General features: G+C 43.0%; 1 protein-coding gene across 2 annotated transcripts in view; it reads left to right on the forward strand.

The window, feature by feature from the left end:
* Positions 1 to 764: 764 nt before the first annotated feature.
* Positions 765 to 23,776, forward strand: part of CRHR2 (corticotropin releasing hormone receptor 2) — a 168,102-nt gene continuing 145,090 nt past the window's right edge. For both annotated transcript variants that reach the window (XM_058182355.1, XM_058182354.1), the window contains exons 1-2: positions 765 to 968; positions 15,444 to 15,537. In XM_058182355.1, the coding sequence (XP_058038338.1) occupies positions 900 to 968; positions 15,444 to 15,537 (163 nt within the window). In that variant the 5' untranslated portion in view covers positions 765 to 899. The remainder of the gene's footprint in view (positions 969 to 15,443; positions 15,538 to 23,776) is intronic.

Raw genomic sequence — 23,776 nt, forward strand, 5'->3', positions numbered from 1 at the left:
AGGGGTCTCCAACCTTGGCAGCTTTAAACCTGGGGGACTTCAACTCCTAGAATTCCCCAGCCAGTTTTGCTAGTTTTCAAATCTTCCAGGCTTAAAGTTGCCAAGGTTGGAGACCCCTGCTTTGGAGAATAGCTTGACTCCCTCTTCTCTGTGGCAGCCCTCAGATATTGGAACACTGCTATCATGTCTCCCCTAGTCCTTCTTTTCTCCAGACTAACCATAATTCCTGCAGCCATTCTTCACATGCCTTAGTCTCCAAGCCTTTAACCATCTTAGTTGCTCTTCTCTGCACTTTTTCCCAAAGTCTCAATATCTCATAGTTTATTTCTCATCCAAGATGCTTCTTCAGTTCAGCATCTTTGGGACAACCATAACCTGGATGACTGAGAATCTCTATAGACATAAAGTACTTTAAATTCATCTCCAGAACACATGAACCTCCGTCAGAACCGCTCTCTGCACGTGCTCAAGAACCATCCTGCAGGTCATTCATTTTGCAGATTCTTTAAAAGGCGCACGCCCTCAATCTCCCCATCCTCAAATGGAGAGGCTGGTGACCAAATTACTTCTCTTCACCCCACCCCAAAACAATCTGAAACTCGGCACTATTCCCCCGGGCGGGACACTGGGGGGGGGGGGCGAATGCCCTCTGCGCATGTTCAGAAGCCCCCGCCCCGTCCTGCGAATGAATTGAGCTCAGTTTCTGGAAAGGGACTGGCAGTCTAGGCAGGCTGCCTGCCTCCTCGCCGCCGTCGCTTCGCGGGACCCGCGGGCGCAGAGCGCGTCGCCGCGGGAACGAGCGAGGGAGGCGAGCGGCCGGCCGGGAGCCTCGGAGCCGGGGAAGACAGCCCTGGTCCCCCTGAGATGCGCCCACGCAAGGGGGCAGCGGGACGGATGCTATGGGGCGGCCGACCCGGCGCCAGTGGAGACCCCGCGCTCTGCGCACCGCCGCCTTTTTGGTGCTGCCCGTAAGTGGCCGGTGCGCTCCTCTCGTTCTGCGGGAGGTGAGGAGGGGGGGGCTAGACATGGAAGAAGAGGCCCCCTTTTTAATACTTCACCCTTTTAGCCAGGGTGGGGTGGGAAGGAGGTCCCCGAACTGAGCCCCCATTTTATTCCTTTGCAAAACCAAGTTTCTTCTTTTTCTTTTCCCCCCCCACCATTCCCCACCTGTCAATGGGCCCCTTTGGCGAGACGCAGCTGCCGTTGGCATTGCTGCGGAACAGGGGAGGCGCTCTTCACACGAACAGAGGTCCGGTTGCCTCTCTATGCGTATTGTGTATGTGCGTAAAGTAGTTAGTTTCAGGCCGGAGAAGAAGAAAAAACCTTAGCGAAGGGTTCTGAACTTTGACTTAGTTCCTCTCCCCCCCCTCCCCGTTTGATCTTTAAAACAGAATCGGAAATGAAAGCTTTCCGTTTTTCTCCTATCTCAAAAAGCAAAAGAAAAATATCAAAGAAAAGTCTCTTTTTTGAATCTTGGCATTTTTAGTGGGAGGTGGGGGAGGCCAAGTAGTTGCGGAGGCTTAGCAGTTTAGCAAAAGCCACTGGACTAAAAAGAGGCTGAAAACCTTTGTTGATTATTATTATCATCATCAGTTAGCCTCCCATTTTTTTAATTTAATGCCCCATGATTTGTTAAACTAGGGGACAAAGGTTCCTATTTGCATTGAAGGAATGATCCGCTAACTCAGGGGTCTGCAAACTTGGCTCTTTTAAGACTTGTGGACTTCAATTCCCACAGTTCCTCAGCCAGCAAAGCTTAAAAGTCACAAGTCTTAAAAGAGCCAAGTTTGCAGACCCTGCACTAACTAATCAGTCACTTTTTTTCAGTGCCATTGTAACTGGTGGGCCTCTGGTGGGCCTCTGGTGGCTCAACAGACTAAGTAGTCTGTTATTAACTCAGCTGCTTGCAATTACTGCAAGTTCAAGTCCCACCAGGCCCAAGGTTGACTCAGCCTTCCATCCTTTATAAGGTAGGTAAAATGAGGACCCAGATTGTTGGGGGCAATAAAAGCTGTATATAATATACAAATGGATGAAGACTATTGTTTGACATAGTGTAAGCCACCCTGAGTCTTCGGAGAAGGGCGGGATATAAATTCAAATTTAAAATTTTTTTTAAAAAACTTTGAATAGTCGTTAAACAACTATTTAGTGAAGGACTATCTATAATATAAAGACACAAACTTACTCATTTGCTCACACAAACTCATAATTCATAGTTAAAGTTATATTATAGTTAACTGGAGAACCAGCTGGGCATAGTGGTTAAGATGCTGGTCTAGAAAGCAGGAATCTCAGAGTTGTAGTCGCACCGTCCTTAAGCTTCATTAGACTTGCCTTCAGCTATATGTGGGTGTCAACATATAACTACACTATGAAGGGGTTGAAGTGTAAGGATAGTTTGCAGATGGTTGCAGATAGGCGGATAGCAACTATACATTGTGCGGAGATGTGCGTCCTGCCTGCTGATTGGTTGAATTGACTTCCTGTTGGGTGGCTCATTCAAATGACAAAATGACTTAGCTAGAAGGTTTATGTGTAAATACAACAATTACACAACCGTCACTTGTCATGCAGTGACACAGAATTTTGCTCCAGACTTTAGGCTCAGTGACTTAGGGCGAATCACCAGGAGAGTGTTGTGGCTCCAGCTCCCCACTCCCCCGGGCCTGGCCCCCTGCCAGAGAGTGACTCGGAGAGTGAGTGGGAAGGGCCGTTAGGGCTCCCCTCCACAGCTCCAGGAGCCAGAGGCAGGCCAGGTGGAAGAAATAACAAGGCCTCTGTCTCCTGTATCTCCTCCCGCCCAGGCAATGCTCCCAGACCCAGCTGAGGACAATTAGTCCTGGTTGGACCCTAGGTTTCGTAGACAGGAGAGACGGGAACAACAGAAGCAGGGATGGGGCAGGCCTAGGAAGTGCTGAGTCACGGAGCCACACCCCACAGGGTATAAAAGCAGCAGGGGCTGCTATACTACTCCGTGGCGAACAAATCAACTGCTTAGAGAGAACTTGAGCTGAAGTACTGTTTGTTCTTGGTTTCCTGGTTGACTTGCCAGCATCAAGAAAAGATAACAGAGAAACTTGGCAGACGCTCGATAGTTTGCTGCCAGAGCTGATAGCTGCCGTGGACTGAATTGCCGGCTAATTAAGTCATCGCTCGTGCCTCCCGGACTGAGGTCGGGCGGACAGAACAGAGATGGTGAATTCTAGTCCCTCCTTAGGCATGAAAGCTGGATGGATAACCTTGGGTCAATCACCAGGAGACAGTGAGTTCTAGTTCTGCCCTAGGCACGAAAGCTGGATGCGTAATCATGGGCCAATTACCAGGTGATGATGAGTTCTAGTCCCGCCTGAAAGGCATGAAAGCCAGCAGGGAGACTTTGAGCCAGTTCGTTCATCTCTGCCCAACTGACCTCATAGGTTGGAAAGAGGGAGGTCTGTTATTATGTATCTTTGCCAACATGAGTTACTTATAAAATAACAAACATGGCATACAAATCTAATATAACCATAGTAGTTATGCGAGAACAGGAGGAAATTTTGGGAAAGATGGGGTGCTTACATGTGACCCAGATTCTCTCCGTTGCATGCTTCCTTGCATTTAACATTCCTGCCCCAAATTGATGCATACAGAATATTTCAGTGTTTCTCGGTCTTGGTAACTTTAAGATAGGTGGACTTCAGCTCCCAGAATTCTGCAACCAGCCATCCCGCTGTAGAATTCTGGGATTTCTTAATCTTAAGGTTGCCAAGGTAAAGAAACACTATTTTTACACTGACTTGTAGACACATGATCCAGAGACACTGCAGCTACTGTAAAATATATGCTGGTTACTGAATAACAGAGTTGGAAGGAACCTTGGAGGTCTTCTAGCTCAACCCCCTGCTCTGGCAGGAAACCCTATACCACCATTACAGACAGATGGCTGTCTAATCTCTTCTTATAAACCTTTGGTGACGGAGCACTGACAGATTCTGAAAGCAAGTCATTCCACTGGTTAATTGTTCTCACTATCAGGAAATTCCTCCTTAGTTCTAGGTTGCTTCTCTCCTTGATTAGTTTCCACCCATTGCTTCTTGTCCTGCCTTCAGGGGTTTTGGAGAATAGCTTGATTCCCTCTTCTTTGTGGCAGCCCCTCAAATATTGGAACACTGCTATCATGTCACCCCTAGTCCTTCTCTCCATTAAACTAGACAGACCCAAATCCTGCAACTGTTCTTTATATGTTTTAGCCTCCAGCCTCCTGGTTGCTAAACGAACACTTTGTTTATTATGTGATCACAGGAGAGATGCTGCAATGGTCATAAGAGTGAGGCTGGGTCATAAGTCACTTTTTTCAGTGCTGTCAACATTTCAAAAGTTTGTTGTATTACAGGAAGTCCTTGACTTACGACCACAATTGAAGCCAGAATTTCCTTTGTTGAGGTAGTCGGTTTTTAAGTGAGTTGCGATTTTATGACCTTTCATAAATTTTTATGACCTTTTTTTGCTACAGTTGTTAAGTGAATCACTGCAGTTATTGAGTTTATCATGCGGTTGTTAAGTGAATCTGCCTTTCTCCTGTTGACTTTGCTTGTAGGAAAATAAAAATGTCCCAAGGTCACACAATCCTTTTGCAAAGTCAATGAGGGAGCCAAATTCACTTATCAACCATGTTACTAACTGAACAACTGCAGCGATTCACTTAACAACTGTACCAAGAAAGGTCATAAACTGGGAGAAAACAAATGTGTCACTTAAGTACAGAAATTTTGGCCTCAATTATGATTGTAAGTTAGGGACTACCAACAGTTTACAGTAACCTCAGCAGAATCATTAAAAATCCTATGGATTTATAGGACTTTTAGTAGTCCTATACTACTAAAGATAGTACAGTAGTGGCCAAAATTGTGGAAACCTTTTGGGAAAAAGTGTATTTTCTAAAACTAGCTATTAACACCACTTTTTTTTTTTGGAGTAATACCATAAAATTATATATCAATGGAAAGATAATTTAATCAAGAATGTAATACAATCACATTTGGTATTGTATTTGCTATTAGAATTTGCTATTGGGATTCGCTATTAGAATAGCAGTTACAGTATAAAGAAGAAAAAAGAAACACAAAGAAAAAACGAGATATACAAAAATTATCACCATAGAAAAAACGAGATTTACAAAAATTATCATCATGTCAGTTGATACTTAGCTGGGTAACCTTTAGCAAGAATTACGGCCTTACAATGTCTTCCCATGGAGTGAAGCAAGTCTTTTAGTTCTGCAGCTGTTATGTGAAACTAAGATTGAAGGTTGGCTTCTATTAACTGGGTTTAATTGCTGGGTCGCTTTTGACTAACAAGTTTCTTTAGTCGGCTCCATAGATTTTCAATTGGGTGAAGGTCTGAGCTGTTCCCAGGCCATTCCTGCAGTGGAATAGGATTATTTTACAACTCCAAAAAAATAATAATGGTGTTATTAGAATAGAATAGAATAGAATAGAATTTTATTGGCCAAGTGTGATTGGACACACAAGGAATTTGTCTTGGTGCATATGCTCTCAGTGTACATAAAAGAAAAGATACGTTCATCAAGGTACAACATTTACAACACAATTGATGATCAATATAGCAATATAAATCATAAGGATTGCCAGCAACAAGTTATAGTCATACAGTCATAAGTGGAAAGAGATTGGTGATGGGAACTATGAAACGATTAATAGTAGTGCAGATTCAGTAAATAGTCTGACAGTTTTGAGGGAATTATTTGTTTAGCAGAGTGATGGCCTTCGGGAAAAAACTGTTCTTGTGTCTAGTTGTTCTGGTGTGCAGGGCTCTATAGCGTCGTTTTGAGGGTAGGAGTTGAAACAGTTTATGTCCAGGATGCGAGGGATCTGCAAATATTTTCACGGCCCTCTTCTTGATTCGTGCAGTATACAGGTCCTCAATGGAAGGCAAGTTGGTAGCAATTATTTTTTCTGCAGTTCTAATTATCCTCTGAAGTCTGTGTTTTTCTTGTTGGGTTGCAGAACCGAACCAGACAGTTATAGAGGTGCAAATGACAGACTCAATAATTCCTCTGTAGAGCCATCAAACCTCAAAAATACACTTTTCCCAAAAGTTCTCCACAATTTTGGCCACTACTGTAGGTTAAAGAGAAGTGGTTAGCACTTTTACAAAATTCAATGTTCAGGCTGAGAAAGAAGCACATGGAAAACTGGGTCTTTCCATCTGTAAAAGGACCTTAAATGTCTTACTGTTTTTGAGTCACATATGCAGAGCTGGATTAGTGTAGGAGGAGAATAAGAAGGGAGAATAACTACGTGTTCTGAGCAAAACTGCATTTATTTCTAAGACGTCTCTAACTGACGGTTGGGCAGAAATAACAGATACAGGTGGTCCTCGACTTATAACAGTTCGCTTAGAAAAAAAATGGCTTATGACTATTTTTCACACTTATGACTGTTATAGCATCCCTACAGTCCTGTGATCAAAATTCAGATGCTGGGCAAGTGACTCATATTTATGACGTTTGTAGCGTCCTGGGAACTTCTGACAAGTCAATGGGGAAGACAGATTCATTTAACAACCATGTTACTAATTCAACAACAGCAATGATTCACTTGACAAATTTGGCAAGAAAAGTTGTAAAATGGAGAAAAACTCACTTAACAAAACTCGTAAAATGAACTAAAATTCAGGTAACAATAGTCATAAAATGGAGAAAAACTCACTTAACAAATTTCTTAGTAAGATAAATTTTGGGGTCAACTGTGATCATCCATTCAGGAATACCCGTAGTCCTCAATTTACAACAGTTCCATTAGTGACCGTTCGAAGTTACAACGGCATTGAAAAAAAAACAATTTTTCACACTTATTATGACCTTTGCAAAGTCCCCAAGTCATGTGATCAAAATTTGGATGCTCGAGCAACTGGCTCATATTTATGACGCTGTCCTACAGTCATGTGTTCCACTTTTGCGACCTTCTGACCAGCAAAGTTGGGAAAGTCAGATTCACTTAATAACCATGTTAGTATCTTAAAAGAACCACAGTGATTCATTTAACAGCTGTGGCAAGAAAGGTGGTAAAATGGAGAAGAACTCTCTTTCTTGGCAACAGAATTGTTGGGCTCAATTGTGGTCATAAGTTGAGGACTACCTATATAAAAAAAACTTCCAACTCTGTTCATCTATCTCCAGAATGGCTCTCTCCAAAACTGAATAGAACAGGGGCCAAATGTGGTTATTATCAGAGAAGCAGGCTAAAGAAAGATTGAATGTGACAATGGGAAAGATCTGGTCAGGATTTCTGGAGAAAAACAAAAAAATCCAGAAATATTCCCTATATGGGAATAATACATAGACAGTGGCTCAAAATAATGTTATCTGCTGCATTCTAAGCCCCTCCCTCCACCCTTCTCGTCACGTGCTCACGAGAATACCATACGGCGCCCACCTTTTGTTTCCCAATGCACAGATGTTATATATATATTTTTTTTATAAAAAAGTTTTATTTTTACAATCATATCAAATAATTCATCCAATGTACAATTATATACAATTAGTCGGGCTTGCCCAGTCACCACCCCCCTTTTTAACTCTCTTCCCTCTTCTACCTTCTTCTACCTTCTTTCCAAACCTTCCTCTCCTTCTCTTATCTACATCCTCTCCTCCCTCCACCCTACACTCCTTCTTGTGTGTATTTGTGTTTTCTCCTACCCAGTGGTGTGAGAATATGCATGCATACAATATAACACAGATGTTATATTGTATGCATGCATATTCTCACACCACTGGGTAGGAGAAAACACAAATACACACAAGAATCTTCTATATTGCGGTCCAGAGCAGGATAGGATCTCCATCCTTGGCAACTTTAAGCTTGGCGGACTTCAACTGCCAGAATTCCCCAATGGTCCCAATGGGTGTTGAAGTCCGCTAGGCTTAAAGTTGCCAAGGTTGAAGACCCCTGGCCCAGAGGACAATAAAGATGCAACCAATGGCCTAGTAAGGGGCTGGAAAGAAAATAGCAGGCTTTAGAATTAGAGGAACTCTGATTTTTTTTTTCTCCTTTGCTTTTCCAGTGAACTAATCTTCTCTAGGTGATCTAGGTGTCTAAGGTGTCTAAGGTCTGCACTTGATGATCTTCATACATCTGCGGTTTTTAATTCCTTCATGTCAATGCCCGATGGATTGTTGCTCCCATTGTCCCCTACTTCAAAGAACCAAAATGCCACTGGGAGCCAAAAAAAATTGCCCATCTTTGATTGATTATGGACCATCTTAACTCTTAGTGACCATGTCAAACTGTCTTCTCCTGGAAAGTCATCCTGGTCCTTCAGCTCTTCCAAGGATACCCACATTTTCACCATTACTCAGTCTATAAACCTTCTGCTCATATCCTCCTCTTCTCTTTCATTCATTTCCTAGCGTTGTAGACTTCTCAAATAGGTGGACATTGATTTACTGATTGTTCCTTGATGTGTCTTCAAGTCCAATCAGTTCATACTAAGCCCATAGGTCTTCTTGAGGTTATCTGGGCCCGGCTTAGTCCTTGAGCTCTTCCAATGGCACATCCCGTCATGGTTATGAGTAAGCCCATCTCACTTTCTGTTGGTCCTCTCCACCTCCTCCTTTCCTTCCATCTTTCTCAACCTTATGAACTTCTCCAGAAATCTAAGTCTGCATTGAATGATTAAATGCATCATAATATCTCTCATGAGTCATGCTTCTTAGTAACCACATAAAAGTATTTTCTTCGTGACTCAGCCCTAACCCGGCCCTTCAGATATTCCAAGCATGTCACCATCTCCTTGTTGCTAATTGTCCTCTTCTTCTCTGTCCTACCACGTTTATTCAACATTACGGACTTTTCAAGAGAGCTGGATGATTGGCTGATTTAGACTGATTCATTATGTGCCTTCAAGTCAAAAAGAGGGCCGTGAAAATATTTACAGACCCCCCTCACATCCTGGGCATAAACTGTTTCAACTCCTACCCTCAAAACGACGCTATAGAGCACTGCACACCAGAACAACTAGACACAAGAACAGTTTTTTCCCGAACGCCATCACTCTGCTAAACTAATTCCCACAACGTGGTCAACTATTTACTAAGTCTGCACTACTATTAATCTTCTCATCGTTCCCATCACCCATCTCCTCCCACTTATGACCGTAACCATGTTATTCGTATCGCTATGATTTATATAACTTTATTTGTTTCCTAGTGTGATTTGATTGCATATTAGTAATCTATGACTAAGTGTTGTATCTTATGATTCTTGATGAATATATTTTATTTCTTTTTATGTATACTGAGACTGTATGCGCCAAAGACAAATTCCTTGTGTGTCCAATCACAGTTGGCCAATAAAGGATCCTGTTCTGTTCTGTTCTATTCCATTCCATTCCATTTCATTTTTATTCTATTATTTCTTATTCTATTCTATTCCATTCCATAATTTTTATTCTATTCTATTCTATTCTATTCTATTCTATTCTATTCTATTCTATTCTATTCTACTCTACTCTACTCTACTCTACTCTACTCTACTCTATTCCACTCCACTCCACTCCACTCCACTCCATTCTATTCCATTATTATTTCTTATTCTATTCTATTCAATTCCATTCCATATTTTCTGTTCTATTCTACTCTACTCCACTCTACTCCACTCTACTCCACTCCATTCCATTCTATTCTATTATTTCTTATTCTATTCCATTCCATTCTATGTTGATTGATTCATTACATGCCTTCTAGTCAATATTGACTTTTAGTGATCACATGGATTGATATTCTCCAGGAGAATCTGTCCCCAGTTGATCCTTCCATCCGTTCTATAAGTGAGTCTACTTGGCCGATGATTATCCCCTTATTCTCTTCCTTTCCATCTTTCTCAACATCATAGCTTTCTCCAGAGAGCTGGGTCTTCACATCAGGTGTCCAAAGCAGGTTAATTTGAGCTGTATCTTCTGTATTTTGAGTGAGAGCACTGCGTCTCTTGCATTCTAAGGAGACCCAGAGGGAACTACAGACAGAGTGTGGTGGAGATCTCTTCCTTGCAAATTTACCATTTGTATTGACTAATATATGAATTTTTCAACTCTGGTGACTTTGCTTGGCAAGAGGCAAGTGTCTCTTGATTGAGTCTAGAGTTGCAAAACCAATTTGGCAGTTTAGGTTTGACTCAGCTCTGTCCAGATGGATAGATTTGATCTCACTCAAGTCCTTAGAACGCCACTTCAGTTCTACAGAGGAATTATTGAGTCTGTCATCTATAACTGTCTGGTTTGGTTCTGCAACCCAACAAGACAGACACAGACTTCAGAGGATAATTAGAACCGCAGAAAAAATAATTGCTACGAACCTGCCTTCCATTGAGGACCTGTATATTGCACGAGTCAAAAAGAGGGCTGTGAAAATATTTACAGATCCCTCACATCCTGGACATAAACGGTTTCAACTCCTATCCTCAAAAAGATACTATAGAGCGCTGCACACCAAGACAACTAGATACAAGAACAGTTTTTCCCCCGAACGCCATCACTCTGCTAAACAAATAATTTCCACAACACTGTAAAATTAACTACTAAGACTGTAGTTCTTCTCATCATTACCTATCTCTTCCCACTTATGACTATATCCATGTTGCTTCTATCTTTACAACTTATATTGTTTTTATTGTTTCCTAGCATGATTTTATTGCTCATTAGTTTCCTATGACTATCATCTTACGATTCTTGACGAATATTTTTTCTTTACGTACACTGAGAGAATATCAGCGGTGGGTTTCTACCGGTTCACCCCAGTTCCCGCCAACTGGTAGTGGCGAGAGGCTCTGCCCACCTGCCCAGATGTCATCACGGGCGCTCCGCCCATGCACAGAAGGTTCTGCACATGCGCAGAAGCATCGCATGCGAATGAAGCGAGCACGCATGGCAAGTGAGCACATGCGCACTCCCGGTTCTGAACCAGTAGCGACTCCACTACTGTAGCATATGCACCAAGACAAATTCCTTGTGTGTCCAATCACACTTGGCCAATAAAGAATTCTATTCTATTCTATTATTGTTGAAAATAACATAGAAAGCAGTTTACATTAGCCACGTCAATTTTTTTTTGCCTAAGTTCTCACGAACTGATACCTATTTCCTTCTTGATTCAAAGGAATATTCTTATTCTCTCTCTCTCTCTCTCTCTCTCTCTCTCTCTCTCTCTCTCCTGCTTCTCCCATTGATTATGCTTGTTGGAAACCATCTTTGAAGATTGCAAATGGCGATCACATGATCCCAGGATATTGCAACATTCATAAATTCATACTAGCTGCCCAAGTGCTCAAATTTTGATCACATGGCCACGGGGATGCTGCAATAGTCATAAGTCTGGTTGTAAGTCACTTTTTTCAGTGCTGTTGTAACCTCGAACGGTCACTATATGAATGATTGTAAGTTCAGGACAGCTCCTTCCTGCAGTCAGCACAACGTGCAGTCCATTTTATTGCCATTGTTAAGTGAATCAAATGGTTGTTAAGCAAATCTGGCTTCTTCATTGATTTTGCGCTTGTCAGAAGGACCTCAGGACACTGCAGCTGTCTTAAAAATGAACCAGTTGCCAAGTGTCTGAATTTTAATGTGACCACAGGGTTGCTGCAACAGCCCTAAGTGTGAAAAATAGACATACATTGGTCACTAAATGAACGGTTGTAAGTTGAGGACTACCTGTGGTAGTTTCTAAGTTCTTAGGTTCAGTAGGCAAGAAGAATTAGGGATGTGTAATGGAGTGGGTTTTACTTACCTTTACTACCAGTTCGCAGCGGGATCGCGCGCACGCACCACTTTTGGGCATGTGCGGAAGCTTACTGATGACATCACGGTTGGTGGGTGGAGCCTCCCCTGGTTTTACTACCGGTTTGCAAGAACCGGTCTGAACCGGGGGCAACCCACTACTGATGTGTAATATATAACTTCAAGTGGTCACTAAATGAATCATTGTAAGTCGAGGACTATCTATAAATCCCAATTGTTGGCATTTTTGGATCCAAATGGAAGCAGTGGCAGTGTTTGTCCAGAAATTGAGTCCTTCCTTTACACAGCAGCCAAAGCTCACTTGTCCACTATTTCCCTTACAGACCTCTGTGCCTGTGGCATGTATGAACTGCATGGCACACTCAAAGGGGGCGAACGATTTACAAAGCTGGCAGTTGCTTGATCTGGATGCCATTGAATCTGGGCATTCATAGTGCAGGATTCCTTCTCTGTCAATGTTAGCCCAACAGTTCACGTAACAGTATATGTGTCGTGTCCCACTCCTCCCCTGACGGCCGGGTCGGGGAAGTCTGTATCAAGCGTGGCCACAAAGCCTCTGCAGCTTTGCCAAAGTTCTGTCAGAGTTCTCAGGGCAGGCAGGAGTCCAAGGTGTGACTTCAGCAATCCAGATTAGACTTTGCCTGACTCAAAGAATGCCAGAAAGCAGATCTTTTATATAGGCCATGGGGTGTGGCTCCATGACTCAGCACTTATCCAGGCCTGCCCCTCCCTTCCTTTTGCTGACGTCGCCTCTCCATTCTCCGGAAGCGGGGATCTGTCCACCCTCTAGCTGCCGGCAATTCCAGCTCGTGACTGGCTTCATGCTCCTCATGCTCACATGCTGTGGGGGTGGGGTTTATTTGCTCGATTTGTCCAGGCATGGTGCCAGGACTGGGGGCAGGAGGCATGCCAGGCCATTCATCTTGCTCGGTCTGTCCGGGCATTGTGCCAGGACTGGGGGCTGGAGGCATGCCAGGCCATTCGTCTGCACTATCAGTCCCTGGCTGAGATAACAGGAGATGAGAGGGGCCCGGCTGCAGAGAGGGGGGCGGGCGAGGCACAACAATATGTAAGGATTACTTTTCAGTAAAGCTAGAAAGTAGGGAAGTATCTCTTCTTTGTATTTGTACTCTTTGTACCCTATGACTATCATTAAGTGTTGTATCTTATAATTCTTGATGAGCATATCTTTTCCTTTATGTACACTGAGAGCGTATGCACCAAAGACAAATTCCTGCTGTGTCCAATCACACTTGGCCAATAAAGAATTCTGTTTTATTCTATTCAACATGTGGACCAGCCTGGCGATGGGAGTTAGCTCTCTTAATAATTTCTGCCAGTTTCTGAATTTCCACGTAGCACAGGGAAAGTTACCCTAGCCTTATCTCAAACATTCAATCAAATGTATATTTTCAAATAGATAGAAGAAAATATTTGTAGATCAGGGTTGAACTGTGAAGTCCTTGTTGCCCTCTGAGCTTGGCTGTTTTCTTGCAGACGTTTCATGACCCAGCTGAATAACATTATCAGTGCTACAAGGGAATGGGGTTTGTTCACTGATTGTTGTGACCCCGACTCGAGTAGGTAGCAACAAACGCAGTCCTTAATAAAATAAACTTTATTCGAACAGCTGGCAATTAATTCATTCCCAGCGCCGGGTAACTCAAAACGAAACAAAGGCTTCACAAACAAAACAGTCTTTGGTTATCTCAAACCTGGTTCAATTTTGGATAGCTGCCAAGGTCTTTACTGATAAACTTCCAGAGCAGAGAACAAGGCAAGAACGCAGCTCCAACGTTGCATTCCGGCAAACTGAGACACTGGTGCTGGTCTCCTTTTAAACCTTATGGGAGGGGCCAGTTATCTCTTGGCCCTACTCCTGAGGTGACCTCTCTGCTTGAGCTGCTCCTGCCTTCTGGCAGCTCGCCTCATGCGGGCATTAGGAACAGGCTCATCGCAGTCCGATTCCGCCAACAGCTCCCCAGGCTGCTGATGGATCACAATGGGGCAAGTCGCTTGCATATAGGAGAGAGAAAATCCAACTCCCTTCCAGATTCACTTAACAACTGTATTACTAACAATTCTAGGTGCAATTCAAAGCGCTAGTTGTCACCTTTAAAGCCCTTCATGGCTTGGGACCAGGTTATCTGAGGGACGGTCTCTTGCCGGTTACATCTACCCGACACATTAGAATGGGGAGGCAAGGAATGCTGCGAGTCCCATCCCCTTGGGAGATATACCTGGTGGGACCCAGAAGAAGGGCCTTCTCTGTGGTGGCTCCCTCTCTCTGGAACATCATTCCCCCAGAGATTAGAATGGCCCCCACCCTAATTCCCTTCCAGAAGGTGCTGAAGACCTGGTTCTGCCAGTGGGCCTGGGGAACCTAGAACGGGATGGAGCCCATTCAATGGCTCGTGTGATCGGCTGTCACTGGGGCGGGAAGTGGGGGTCAGGGGTGATTTTATTACATTAATTTATTTGATTTTTATATGAGTTTTACTGTTTTTTAAATGTTGTTTTGTATTCTGTAAGCCGCCTTTTTATTCGCCATGGGCAAATAGGCAGAAATATAAATCTAATAAAATGAATAAAATAAAATAACTGCAATGATTCACTTAACAACTGTGACAAGGCAGATCGCAAAATGGGGCAAACCTCACTTAACAAATGGCTCACTTAGCAACATAAATTTTGGGCTCAGTTGCGGTTGTAAGTCGAGGACCACTTATACAGCAAGTGTAGCAAATGAGTTCTCAGATATGGTGTGTGTGTGTGTGTGTTTTAAAATAATCTGTAATTTAAAATCTTCTGTTAGAAAGAGCTTTTTAGCAGGTTCGCCTGATTCGCCAGTTGCGCCCCTTCCTTGACCGGGAGGCCCTATGCACGGTCACTCATGCTCTTGTTACCTCTCGCTTGGATTACTGCAATGCTCTCTACATGGGGCTCCCCTTGAAGAGCACCCGGAGGCTCCAGTTGGTTCAGAATGCAGCTGCGCGGGTGATAGAGGGAGCCGCTCGTGGCTCCCATGTAACACCACTCCTGCGCAGGCTGCACTGGCTACCTGTGGTCTTTCGGGTGCACTTCAAGGTCTTGGTTTCTACCTTTAAAGCGCTCCATGGCTTAGGGCCGGGGTACTTAAGGGACCGCCTACTGCTACCGAATGCCTCCCACCGACCCGTGCGCTCGCACAGAGAGGGACTCCTCAGGGTGCCGTCCGCCAAGCAATGTCGGCTGGCGGCCCCCAGGGGAAGGGCCTTCTCTGTGGGGGCTCCCAACCTCTGGAATGAACTTCCCCCAGGGCTTCGTCAACTGCCTGACCTTCGGACCTTCCGCCGTGAGTTGAAGACTTATCTTTTTATTTGCGCAGGACTGGCATAGAAATTTTAATAGTTTTTAATATTTGATATAAATTTTATGGGGTTTTTACGGTTTTAAATGGTTTTAATTTTGGCCTTATATCTAATAAGTTTTTTAACTATTGTTTTATTGTGTATATAATTGTTGTTTTATTTTGGCTGTGAACCGCCCTGAGTCCTTCGGGAGAAGGGCGGTATAAAAATCCAATAAATCTAAATCTAAATGTAGAGTTGTACTAAATTGCCTCTTCGGTCCTTTTACTAACTTCTTCCTCCATGTTTTCTTTCACCCAGCTGGTTCTACATTGTGATTCCTTAGTGAACGTCTCCCTTCCTGCTCTGCCACAGAAGTTTTGCGAAAACCAACCAGTGCTTCAAAACCTAACAGGTAAAATAACCCGAAGAAAGCATATCATTATCTGATAGCTATTTGTGAGATGGTATGAAAAGCTAATGTTCCTTGGTTTGTGGGTGGCTTTCAACCATAGTAGCCTAGCAAAACCTCCAAAATTCAGAGTCAGTGTATCTCTAAATATCAAAGAACGTAGGATAATAAGAATTGGGAAGGGACCTTGGAGGTCATCTACTCCAACCACCTGTTCAAGTAGGAAACCTTACATCATTTCGGACAAAGGGCTTAAAAACCTCCAGTGTTGGATCTTCAGGTGGGAAATAGTTCCACTGATTAATTGTTCTCACTGTCAAGAAGTTTCTCTTTATTTTCAGGTTGCTCCTCACCTTGATTAATTTCCATCTGTTACTTGTCCTGGCTTCATGTGCTTTGGAGAAGAAGTGGAACCCCTCTTCTTTGGGGCAACCCCTCAAATATTGGAAGAGTAATCTCATGTTGCCCCTAGTCCTTCTTTCCTCCATCAAATGATGGAGACAAGTGATAGCTCAGGCTGTTAAGAAACCTGTTATTAGAACACAGTAGCCTGCAATTACTGCAGGTTCAAGCCCGGCCCAAGGTTGACTCAGCCTTCCATCCTTTATAAGGTAGGTAAAATGAGGACCCAGATTGTTGGGGGGGCAATAAGTTGACTTTGTAAATATACAAATAGAATGAGACTATTGCCTTATACACTGTAAGCCGCCCTGAGTCTTCGGAGAAGGGCGGGGTATAAATGTAAACAAAAAAAAAATTATTTATCTTAGCAAATATTGACCATTATTGGAACTTGGAAGTACAAGTAGTCCTCAATTTGCGAACACAAGTGACCCCAAAATATCCGTTGCTAACCCACAATTGTTGCAACATCCCCATTATCATGTGATCAAAATTCCGATGCTTGGCAACTGACTCATACTTACGACGATTGCAGTCCCAAGATCATGTGATCCCCATTTGCGACTCTCTTGACGAGCAAAGTCAATGGGGAAGCCAGAAGCATTTAAAAACCGTGTTGCTAACTTAACCGCTGTAGTAACAACTGTGGCAAGAGAGGTTGTAAAATGGGGGGGGGGGGAAATTCATTCGTCACTGTTTTGCTTAGCAACAGAAATGTTTGGTTCAATTGTGGTCAGAAGTCGAGAGATATCTGTATAGCAACACTGCTTCCTGCTTATAATCTTGGATCAAACAGAAACCCTATTATGTTCCCTTAAAGACCAGCTCATAGTCAAATGACTTTATGAAAGTATCCATGCTAGGATTTTTTTGGGAGCTGTATATAAGTGTCTTGCCATTGTTGTGTTGTTGTTGTTTTCTATAAATGCATCCCACATACTGAAGTCAAAATGGAGCTGGAAGGGACCTTGGAGGTCTTCTAGTCCTACCCCCTGCTTAAGCAGGAGACCTCATACCATTTCAGACAGGTGGCTGTCCAGTCTGTGCTTAAAAACCTCCAGTGATGAAGCACTCACACCTTCTGAAGGCAAGCTGTTCTGCTAATTAATTCCTTTTATACAATTTTCACAACTAATAGGAGAGAATCTCTGAAGGACAGGGTTGAACTGGGAGGTGCTCTCTGAGCTTGGTTGTTTTGTTTGCAGACATTTTATTACGCAAGTAGGCGATATCTTCAGGGCTAAAATGGAGTGGGGGATGTGGAGTAGAGAAGAAGAGGAGGAGAAGGAGGAGGAAGATGTGGAAGAGAAGATTGGGTTCTTGGTGCCCTCTGAGCTTGGTTATTTCATTTATTTCTTATTTATTTAATTTGTCAATCATATATAACAGGTAAAAGTATAAACATAATTTAAATACATGAAAAGAGTAAGTAAAAAAAGGAATATTAGGACAGGGATGGTAGGCATGCAGGTGCTCTTATGCACGCCCCTTACAGATCTCTTAGGAATTGGGGGAGGTCAACAGTAGACAGATTAAGCTTAATAGTTTGGGGGTTGCAGACATTTTATTACCCAAGTAGGTAATACCTGTAGTGGTAAAAGGGAGTGGGGTGTATGGAGTGTAGGAGAAAGAGAATGGAAAGAGGAGGAGGAGGAGGAGGAGGAGGAGGAGGAGGAGGAGGAGGAGGAGGAGGAAGACTGTGGCTACTGACTGAGCTTGGTTGTTTTTCTTGGCAGATATTTCATGATCCAGCTAGGGAACATTTATTTATTTATTTTGTCACACAGTGTATATAAGCATAAGCATGAAATAATTGTACAATATATAAGCATATATATGAGTATGTAATGACTATATTAATTGGGTATAATGAAAAGAAACAATAGGACAGGAACGGTAGGCACGCTTGTGCTCTTATGCACGCCCCTTACAGACCTCTTAGGAATGGGGTGAGGTCAATGGTAGATAATTTTTGATTGAAGCTTTGGGGATTTTGGGAAGAGACCACAGAGTCAGGTAATTTATTCCAAGCATTAACAACACTGTTACTGAAGCCATATTTTCTGCAATCAAGATTGGAGCGGTTAACATTAAGCTTAAATCTGTTGTGTGCTCGTGTATTGTTGCAATTGAAGCTGAAGTAATCTTCGACAGGAAGGACATTGCAATAGATGATTCTATGAGTTAAACTCAGGTCATGCCGAAGGCGGCGTAGTTCTAAATTTTCTAAACCCAGGATTTCAAGTCTGGTGGCATAAGGTATTTTGTTGTATTCAGAGGAGTTGAGAACTCTTCTTGTAAAACATTTCTGGACCCGTTCAATTGTATTGATGTCTGAAATGTGGTATGGGTTCCAAACAGTCGAGCTGTATTCAAGAATTGGTCTAGCAAATGTTATAGTACGTTAGCAGTGCTAGGACAGCTAGTGTTTTTAAATTGAGGGTTGCTTTGTTTCTATAGGTTTCGGGCTACTCCAGTTTTAAATTGGATTGGGTTTTAAACCATTGTGTGGTTTGAACTGGGTTGTGTGGTTTTGCTTGCTTCATTTTGAATTCTTCCGTCTATTCCTTCATTGTGTTCGCTTGCTATTTCTGTATATGTTGGCAGGTAGTAGTTGTTGTTTTTCTGCTTTGAGGCTGCTTTTATGGGACATTTTTGGCCATTTGAAATGGTTAAAACATTTGTATATTGCAGCGATGGCAAACGTTTTCGGCATCAAGTGCCCAAACAGGAGCGTGCGTCCATCTGTGTGCGCTGCAGTGCCAGAAACCCAAACTCAAGCTGGCCAGCGTGCGCATGCCTGTTTTTTGGGCATATTTCAGGCCGTTTTCAGGCTGTTTTTTGGGTTGTTTTTGGCCCAAAAAACGCTCAGAAAAACTGTTTTTTGCTCGTATTTTGGGCCGTTTTTCAGGGCATTTTCTGGCACTCGGGCACCCGCAAAGACCAGCTGGCAACGCTGTGCGTGCCCACAGAGAGGTTTCTGTGTGCCACCTCTGGCACGCATACCATAGGTTCGCCATCACGGTTATATAGGCACAGTCTGGAACAAAGAAATGAAAAACCTACTCTTAAGATCTTGGAAAACATCTCAGATCAAAAAAAAAACGTTTCTTTTGACTTGCACTTTTTGCAAAATGAGGAATTATACGATTATATAGTGAGTGACCTGTTCAGGTTTACACCAGCAGGACTGAGTCACCTTTTCTCTGCCTCTGCTGTGTCCTACTTCTATTATGTCAATTCAGTTTTGCAGAAATATATTGCTTCTCTCTCCCATACCCCCAACCCCCCACTCCCACACCCCCTCCCCGCTTCTTCTCCCAAGTGCGTCTTTTGCAATCTCTAAGATCAAATTGAAAATGTTTACTTTTTCCTTTTTTTATTGCACCCATAACACATGTATGTGATTTATTGTATATGCTTGCATTACATAAAATAAAAAATAACAATTAATTCTAGCTAAGGGATCAGTTCAGTGGGAAATTCAGATTCTCTGCTGGATTGGAATGGATTTGTATATTTATTTTCCGTCTTAACCTGGGATTCACACCGCTAGGTCATAGGCAGAGGTGGGTTTCAGCAGGTTCTGATCAGTTCTGGAGAATCGGTAGCGGGAATTTTGAGTAGTTCGGAGAACCGGTAGTAAAAATTCTGACTGGCCCCGCCCCCTTCTATTCTCCGCCTCCCGAGTCCCAGCTGATCGGGAGGAAATGGGGATTTTGCAGTATCCTTCCCTTGGAGTGGGGTGGGAATGGAGATTTTACAGTATCTTTCCCCTGCCACACCCACCAGGCCACATTCATCAAGCCACACCTACAGAACCTGTAGTAAAAAAATTTGAAACCCACCATTGGTCATAGATCCTAATTTTTACATAAAAGCTAGCTTAGTGCAATCCAGGAAGTAAAATTTTAAGTTACATTAAAGATAATTCATGACATATGATTGTAATGGAATCTGCCCAGAGTAAGCCGTATGACGTGGTAGTTATAAAACTAGTTGGCTGTGCGACCAATCTGATTTTATGTTTTGTTGGCAGTTGTTGAGTGAATATGGTGGTTATCATGCAAACGCCATGGTCATTAAGTGGACAATGGCCGTAAGTTTGCTGAAAACCAGATTTAAGTGATAATTTTCAACAACACTGTCAAAAAATGTGTTTAGTGCAGTGGTCACCAACTGGTGGTCCATGAGAAAATTTTGGTGGTCCACAGAAAAATTATTTGCATTTTTTATATTGGACTAAATCAGGGGTCCTCAAACTACGGCCCCTGGGATAGATATGTGCAATGAACATTTGTCTTGCTGCAAAGAATCTCCCCCATCGGGGTCTTTTTGTGTGGGTCGGAGGGGGGCAGAAATTCCGACTTGGGGTCCGTTTTAGTCTCCTGGTGTGGGGCTTTGGGCAAAGGCTGGAGGGAAAGTGACGCTGGTGGCGAAGAGCCGGTGGGCCTTGTTCCAGTGGGACTGCATCATGGCCTGGCTGACCATCTCAGCCCACTGAGCCTCCAGGCACCATTATCTGGCCTTGCACTCCCGCAGGTCTTCCCTCCGCTTGGAAAGCCTATGCTCCTAGTCCTCAATGAGGTGCTTCTGCTGAGCTTCCTTCTCGGCCAGATCCAAATTGAACTGAGCTGTTTTGCCAACTCTTTCTCGTGGTGGCTGCTTAGCTCCAACAACTGCTTCCTGTTGGGGCCCTAAGGAGCCCGGGTGGGCAGGTGAGGAGCGGCTGGGAGGAGAGGGGAGGGACGAGTAGAGGTTGGCGAGGCGCCCCTCACCGTGACTAACATCGAGGTGGCCACGCCCACCCAGCCGGTCATTAGGCAGATCATATTAGTGGTCCGTGGTATTTCAAATTATGAATTTAGTGGTCCCTGAGGTCTGAAAGGTCGGGGACCTCTGGTTTAGCGGACTATGGGATGCTGCAAAATAGGCATAAATGAAACCACATTGCTCGGCACCTGTGCCTGATCATGTGACCATGGAGGGCCCCAGCTGTCTGGCCTAGTGGTTAAATAATCAGGCTAGAAAGCAGGAGGCCATGAGTTCTGGTCCTGCCTTAGGCTTGCAAGCCACCAGTCTCTCCTTCTCAGCCCAACCTACCTCACCAGCTTGTTGTTGTGATAAAAGTAGCAAGAGGAAGGTATGGGATATATTCACTGCCTTGAGTTATTTGTAAAAATAATAAACTGGGATACAAATAAAAATAAACAAAGAAAATTTTTAAAAAAACAACCTCGAATCTGGAGCACAAGTCCCATTTTTCAGGTCAGTCATAACTTTAATGGTCCCTACCCATCTTGCTTAAAAAGAGGATTACCTATACAGCTTTAAATTCTACCATTCCTATTGGAATAGGATTTAATTTTCTGCAGATTTCTGGAGCAGTTTTCATTGAATTTTCCAGTGTTATTTTCAATATTCAGCAATCGTTAATTTTTTTTCCTTTCCCCTTGGATGGATAATTGATTCTCTTTGTCTCAGGAGCTCAGATATCTGACAAACCAAGCTACAGAATTAACAACCAGGCCCAAAATGTTTTTAAAAATATCTTTCAGACTAGCAACACTTCCATCTAGCTAATGAACTGGCTAAAGCTGTGAAAAAGAAGTTAGCTTTAAGGCTTGATGCGTCTCTATTCATTTTATTCTCTGTCCCATTTTTTAAACTCTTAAAAGGCCCTCAAGGTTTTTTTCCTAAGACGCATGAAAATATTTCTGAGACCCCTGTTTTCTCCAGAAGAATTGCAATGCGGATAATCCTCGATTTACAGCCATTTGTTTAGTGATCATTTGAAGTTACCGTGGCACTGAAAAAAGCGACTTACAACAAGTCCTCGCGTTTACAACCATTGCATCATCCCTACGGTCAAGTGTCAAAGAAACTGGCAGTTGGCATTGTGTTTGTGAGAGTTGTGGTGTCAAGTGATCACCATTTGTGACCTTCCCAGCCACTTTCCAACAAGCAAAGTCACTGGAGGAAGCAGGATTCGTTTAACGACCAGGTTATTCACTACCCAACTACAGTGATTCACTTAACAACTGTGGTAAAAGAAAGCATCATAAAATCTTGTCAGGGTAATGATTTATGAGCTGACCAGCTGCTACAATGATGTAATACCGGGAATGAGTCAGCAAGGTTTTGGGGCTGATATCACTTTAAGAGATTTTAATAAGAAGAGGCCCTGTTGGGGTGTATCTCTCTCTCCACATGTGCTTCCGTGCTGTAATTGCTGATTGCTGTTTGTTTGAGGTCTGACTAAAGTATACGTATGTATATATTCTTTGTAGATAAAACCACTATTTAAAATACAGACTTCTGTTTACTGTATTTGCTCCGGAGTTGTCTTACATATTCACACTGTGCGCACTCTGACAAATCAGCTACAACTTACTGAACAAAGTCTGGTCCCAGTTGTGGTTATAAGTCAAGGATTACCTGTAATTCAAAAAGAGATTTTTTTTCCATTGCTCAAAATCATTCAGATACAGTTACTTGAGCAACCATTGTTACCCACTTCACCAATGGGTAAGATTGGGGTCTCCAAACCAGGGGTGAAATCCAGCAGGTTCTGACAGGTTCTGGAGAACCGGTAGCAGAAATTTTGAGTAGTTCGGAGAACCGGCAAACGCTACCTCTGGCTGGCCTCAGAGTGGGGTGGGAATGGGGATTTTGTAGTATCCTTCCCCCAGGAGTGGGGAGGGAATGGGGATTTTGCATTATCCTTCCCCACGCCCACCAAGCCACACCCACCAAAACCAGTAGAAAAAAAAATCGGATTTCACCACTGCCATCAATCATATTTTTGGGTTTCTTTTGAGTTTTACAATTGTTACTTTCTAATCAATGGGATTTTTTTATGTTTATGAATTAGACTGAGTTCTATTTTACTCTAGATAAAATATGCCATTCCTTGAGCACGTTAGTTCTATAATGGTTAGATTTGACTCAAACATTGCTTCATACTTAATTTGAGTTTTTTTGCACTTTTATTATTTTGTTGCAATTCAATGCAGCAAATATATCTGCTACGCTTTCCTTCTCCTATTTTCCCTACAACAACCCTGTGAGGAGGGTTGGGGTGAGAAAGAAGGACTGGCTCAAAGACCACCGAACCAGTTTTTCATGCCTAAGGCGGAACTAGAACTCACAGTCTCCTGGTGATTGGCTCAAAGTCATCCAGTTGGCTTCCATGGCTCAGGCAGGACTAGAACTCACCATTTCCTGGAATTGGCCCATTGTCACCTAACTGGGTAGTGGCTAAGGAGGGACTAGAACTCCGTGTCTCCCTGTCTTGAGGTTGGCACTTTAATCACTACATCAAACGAGCTGTTCTGTTCTGTTCACTCTGTTCTGTTTGCTCTGTTCTGTTTGCTCTGTTCTGCTTGGTCTGCTCTGGTCTGGTCTGTTCTTTTCAGTTGTTTTGTTCTGCTCTGCTCTGTTTTTTATTACATTATATGTCTGTGGTTCTTGAATTGGTTGATGCCTATAATAAATTGCATGCTGCGAACCAACAAATGAATCAATTAAGCCATAACGTGTTGGGATTGAGTTTGGCATGAGAAGGAGGGTTAAGTACAACCATCTTAGTCCACAAACTCTGCTTTCACAACTGCCCAATACAGTTAAAGTATAACCGCATGATACCATTAAGCATCGTACATTCCAGGCTTGAAAAGCCCAAAAGGTAATTTGATAGTTTCTCCTAAGGGCTGGAGAGATATTAAGCACTGTTTGGTTGTGCGTTTTAAGTTCTCTTTTCAATGCAAATACTATTTGGGCGGGCTCCGAATTAAGACAACATTGCATCATTTTTAACATTGACAGATCATTTCTCAAG

Source organism: Ahaetulla prasina, chromosome 4, assembly GCF_028640845.1.
Source record: "Ahaetulla prasina isolate Xishuangbanna chromosome 4, ASM2864084v1, whole genome shotgun sequence".
NCBI classification, from domain to species: domain Eukaryota; kingdom Metazoa; phylum Chordata; class Lepidosauria; order Squamata; family Colubridae; genus Ahaetulla; species Ahaetulla prasina.